This window comes from Salvia splendens, chromosome 6 (genome assembly GCF_004379255.2).
Source record: "Salvia splendens isolate huo1 chromosome 6, SspV2, whole genome shotgun sequence".
NCBI classification, from domain to species: domain Eukaryota; kingdom Viridiplantae; phylum Streptophyta; class Magnoliopsida; order Lamiales; family Lamiaceae; genus Salvia; species Salvia splendens.
In genome coordinates this window covers 6,652,981-6,657,822 of record NC_056037.1, presented here as the reverse complement: position 1 = coordinate 6,657,822, position 4,842 = coordinate 6,652,981, and the positions used below count along the sequence as shown (strand labels likewise).

At 38.0% G+C, this 4,842-nt stretch overlaps 1 protein-coding gene across 1 annotated transcript; it reads left to right on the top strand.

Moving 5' to 3' along the window:
* Positions 1–235: 235 nt before the first annotated feature.
* Positions 236–4,609, top strand: LOC121810068. Its single transcript, XM_042210966.1, has 18 exons — positions 236–531; positions 718–835; positions 944–1,131; positions 1,234–1,341; positions 1,497–1,561; positions 1,717–1,822; positions 1,904–1,987; positions 2,297–2,443; positions 2,516–2,644; positions 2,732–2,799; positions 2,917–2,950; positions 3,195–3,279; positions 3,449–3,516; positions 3,587–3,700; positions 3,786–3,821; positions 3,897–3,983; positions 4,050–4,141; positions 4,391–4,609. The coding sequence occupies exons 1-18, from the start codon at positions 418–420 to the stop codon at positions 4,485–4,487; spliced, it is 1,740 nt and encodes a 579-aa protein (XP_042066900.1). The 5' UTR covers positions 236–417; the 3' UTR covers positions 4,488–4,609.
* The last annotated feature ends 233 nt before the right edge of the window (positions 4,610–4,842 follow it).

The following is a 4,842-nucleotide window of genomic DNA, read 5'->3' as shown; positions in this document are numbered from 1 at the left end:
TAAATATACAAAACAGAGATTGTATTTTTTTATTCTATGAAACACAAAATAAGATACTAGTACTACTCTTTTTTTTCTTTTTAATCAGTTAAATAATCTTGGTCAAAAAAATATAAACTTAAGTTTTGGTATTCAGCTCGAGTCCATTTATGTTTTTCCACATGAGCCTATTTCAAGAATTTTGGCGGTAGATTTCACGTTGTAATAGAATGCGTTACTGCATGTAAATAAACTATATCGTCATCATCAATTTCCTACCATAGATTATACCAGAGGTCGAGATCACTCCACAAGGAGAAGGGGAGAATTGGGCACGTTTTCTTATACTACTAGTAAATGTGATAAGCTCCAAATTTCCATTTATGGCTTTGCTGCAAAAATGATACTAGAATCTTTGTAGCTGAAAAACGAGATTTCATGATGCTGGTGCACTTGAAAATTGGAGGCTGGCCTTTTGCAGCTCCTTCTCCGCTCCCAAAACCTAGGAGATTTCAGCTACTAGCTCAAGCTTCTATTCCTTCAAGAACCCAAGTATTTTCTTCATTTTTTTTTGTTATTATGTACTTCAAATTTCTTCCCTTTTCATTTCTCATTATTCAATACACAAAGCCAATTGCAGTACTAGTAATTGGGGATTCTGGGAATTGCATTTACAGATTGATTTGCACCTTAAATCAGGCCAATTTTGATTCTTTGGGTTTATTTTGTTAATTTTAGAGGATAATGGAGAAATTGCCAGTGAGTGGGGAAGTTGGTGGTGCTGGCGGTGCATATTCATACAATGCTTTAAAAAGATTGGATAATTTGTGGGCTAGCATTTGCTCTGCTTCATCAGGTTTACTTTAATCATATCTCAACTTCTATAGTTCCAGTGTTTCCTTCATTTCAGTTTAGGGTTTGAAATTGAATAGAGAGGATAAATGTCCCAAAATTTGAATTTCAGTTGTGCAAGAACCTCAGCAAGTAGTTTCCAATGTTCCTGGTCTGTTTCGAGAATCGGAGATGTCTGAGAAGTGTGGTGATGTGTTTGATGTGGTGGTTTGTGGTGGAACATTGGGGGTTTTCATTGCTGCTGCTTTGAGCTATAGAAGCCTTCGTGTTGGGATTGTCGAGAAGGGAATACTCAAAGGGGTATTGTGGTTTCTGCTGGCTTTGTCGTTGGATCTTTGGAGCGGCGAGCGAGCTTCTAAAATGGTAGCTAACCCTTGACCATTTCCCTTTTGTGATGGCCAGAGAGAGCAAGAATGGAATATATCCAGAAAAGAGCTTTTGGAACTTGCTGAAGTCGGTGTTCTAACAGAAGACGACATTGATTGTGTTGTTGCAGCTAGTTTCAATCCCGTATGTTGCTTCACCTCGTTTGTTAGTTTGGGTTTATGACTTTCCTTAGAACAGCATGAGAAATCTAAGAACAAAGTTGGATTCATCTCGCTGGGAAGAGGTTTCTTGTTTTAGTATGACGTGATTGATGCCTATCGTTTCTATGACTTTGGCAGAACAGGTGTGGATTCGAAGGGAAAGGCGAGATTTGGGTTGATGACATTCTCAATCTTGGTATTTCGTAAGTTTAGTCTGAGTTACATTAACTGCATTTAACTCTTTAAACTTAAGTGAATGCAGGCATCTCTTATGCAAAGAACATGAGGTCTTTACGTATTGAAGCCGTCCAGTTGCCATATATTTGTATAGTTTATATTTTTTTAATATAATTTTTAGGCCTACCAAGCTCATAGAAATCGCAAGAAAACGGTTTGAATTCCTCGGTGGTGTCGTATTGGAGGGTTGCAGTGTATCGAACATATCAATCTACGAGGATGCAGCTGTGAGCATATACATATACCTACAATTTGAAGCCTTGAAACTGAAAAAAATCTGACTAATTTTTCTCTGTTTTTTCACACAGGTGTTACAACTATCGGATGGAAGGATTTTATCTTCACGTCTCATTATCGACGCAATGGGAAATTTTTCTCCTGTTGTTAGTCAAGTTGAGCATCCTATATACACATAGGGGAAGGTTCAAATAAGAATGTGATAACCAGTTGCACCGAACGTGTAAAATAACTCAACTGAAGGATAAAGTATCTGAACTGTGATAATCTTAAAGTTTACTATTACTATTTTAGTGTTCTCACGGTGCAGATACATTAATGTTCAGTGAAGTGTTCTCACATTCTCGCAATATGGAGTATATAAAGACGTTATTCATTCATCCGAAGTGAAATTCATAAAGCTATAAGTTCATTTGTTGATAATATTGTGTAAAGCTTCATTCTGATGCATTTGAATTTTACAGATTAGGCGAGGAAGGAAGCCGGATGGCGTCTGCCTAGTGGTCGGCACTTGTTGCCGTGGTTTCAAAGAGAACACCACGAGTGATGTCATATTTAGCAGTGCTTCAGCAAAGAGTGTTGGAAAGTCAGTAGCACAGTACTTCTGGGAGGTGAAACGAGCTTCCTACATGCACATTTTTTTTTCTAGCGACTGTTTTGTGTAATAATTAGTCGTTTTCTAGGCGTTTCCTGCTGGCTCGGGGCATCTTGATCGAACCACGTATATGTTCACCTACCTCAACCCAGAACCCGGATCTCCCCTGCTGGAAGAACTGCTCGAAGATTACTGGGAACTGATGCCAAAGTATCAAGTAATGCTCCTCATTTTCTCCATTAGATGCCTGACTTTTATGTCTTAATAGCTCGACTCTGTTGATTCGTTTGTTTGAACTTTGCAGAATGTATCTCTTCACGATCTAGAGGTCTTGAGGGTGATATACGGCATTTTTCCTACTTATCGTGACAGGTAAATGTCTGCAACTGATTATAAACTATCAAAATAAAAGCCTTGGTACAAAATTATGTGAATCTGACTAATTTTTGTTGCTGTTTTCTGCCTATTTCTTTTGGACTGAACCAACAGCCCGTTGCCAGCTGCTTTTGATCGCGTTCTACAGGTCTTTTACCTGCCATTTTTTATTAAAAGTCAGTAAATTATGCTTGTCATTCGTTGATTGCCACCGGGGTTAATTGCAGCAAAAATCACTAGTGTTTTCACATAATTCCTAATCCGACATGACTTTTAACTTCACAAATTTTGCACCACCTTCTGGTTTTGGTGCCTACATTTTAATTCTCGTGTCGAATTTGCAATTGATTTTTGGTGCAACTAATTCCTGCGACTGAGTGTGATCTCTACAGTTTGGGGATGCAAGCGGCATACAGTCCCCCGTTTCGTTTGGAGGCTTCGGGAGCTTGACAAGGCACCTCGGAAGATTATCAGCAGGTTATTCGCTACTGAATTTATCTGCATTTTTCTTATATATAGAATGGTTTTAGACAGCTTCAGATAAATCAAATGATCAGCATTTTCACCGTATTTTAGAAAAATATAGATTAAGATGCCTGTTTATCAACTACTAGTTTTTATGTGTGTTTTTTTATTGAGGTTTAAGGTATACATGAAGCAATCAACAATGATCTTCTTGATTCCAAGAGCTTATCGTTGCTAAATCCATACATGGTTAGTTAACTTCTTCCCTCCCTAGAAAATCTAAAACGGCTCGTGTTGATAAAATCTTTTGTTCCTGCAGCCAAACTTGAGCTCGTCGTGGCTGTTTCAAAGAGCCATGTCCGCGAAAAGGCACTCCAATGTTTCGCCTGCTTTCATTAACGAGCTTCTATATGCCAATTTCGCGAGCATGGAGGTGCTAAAACTACTCTGATAGTTGTTTCTTGATAAATAGTGTTCTTCATCGTCTCACATTGTTGATCTTCGTGTTTCTCCACCAGAAGCTAGGAGATCCGGTGCTTAGACCGTTTCTTCAGGTCAGTACTGTGTCGTTATACTCTACAATCTGGTTTGAGCCCAAAAAACTAAATTTGGACTTCACAATTTTGCAGGATGTCATACAATTTGGCCCTCTTGTCAAGACATTAGGCCTAGTGATGCTATCTCGACCTCAAATCTTGCCATCGATTTTTGAGCAGGTATATCTCATTTTTGTTGAGAGCGATTTGAGTTGACAGAGGGTGCTTATGATTCTTGCAATGCAGGTTGGAATACCAGTGCTTCTTGACTGGTTGGGACACTTTGTGATGCTTGGATCCTACACATTCCTCTCTTGTTACGTCGACCCTTTGATTAGGTAATGAAAAACATGTCCGATTTCCATGAGTCTGATTTCTTTCTGTCCGAGACGTGCTGGCATGTATTGGCTGGGGCAGCTTCAGCACCCCTAACCAGTTTTTTGTTTTATTTTCAATTTAAAAAAAAACCCTTATATTTGTTGTTTATGGCAAGAGATTTTCGATTTTAGCTCCCCCAAACTATTTTCTTGAGGTTGTTTTTGCTTTCTGGTAAATGTTTTGAGAATTCATTTTGAGGGTTTTTGCAGGCCATTGTTGAAGAGATTTCCAGCAAGAATGAGATATGAATGGAATCAGAAGCTTGAGGCTTGGAAGTATGGATCTGGTCTAGATTATGAAAATTAACAAAAAAATGATCACATTTAAAACATATTTTTAGTGTAATTTGTAGCTAATGTCAAGAAATGGTGTTTTTCGATTTGGAAATTATATAGCATTCTCTTACTAGTTTCCACTAAATCATTAAATTCCTATTCCATTAAAACCAATTATAAATATGGAATCTAAATCCTCCACGTACTTTCTTTTACAAAATTTAATAATTTCTTAAAACTCGCAATACCGAGCTAAAAGATATCCTTTAAGCGTGGACGGGTGGATGGATATGTTAGTGTAAATATTTGTAAAGAGATGATACACTAAGCGACACTACTTGAGCGCCTTGTAGGCGACTATACTGATGTGGCAGTATCACCATTAA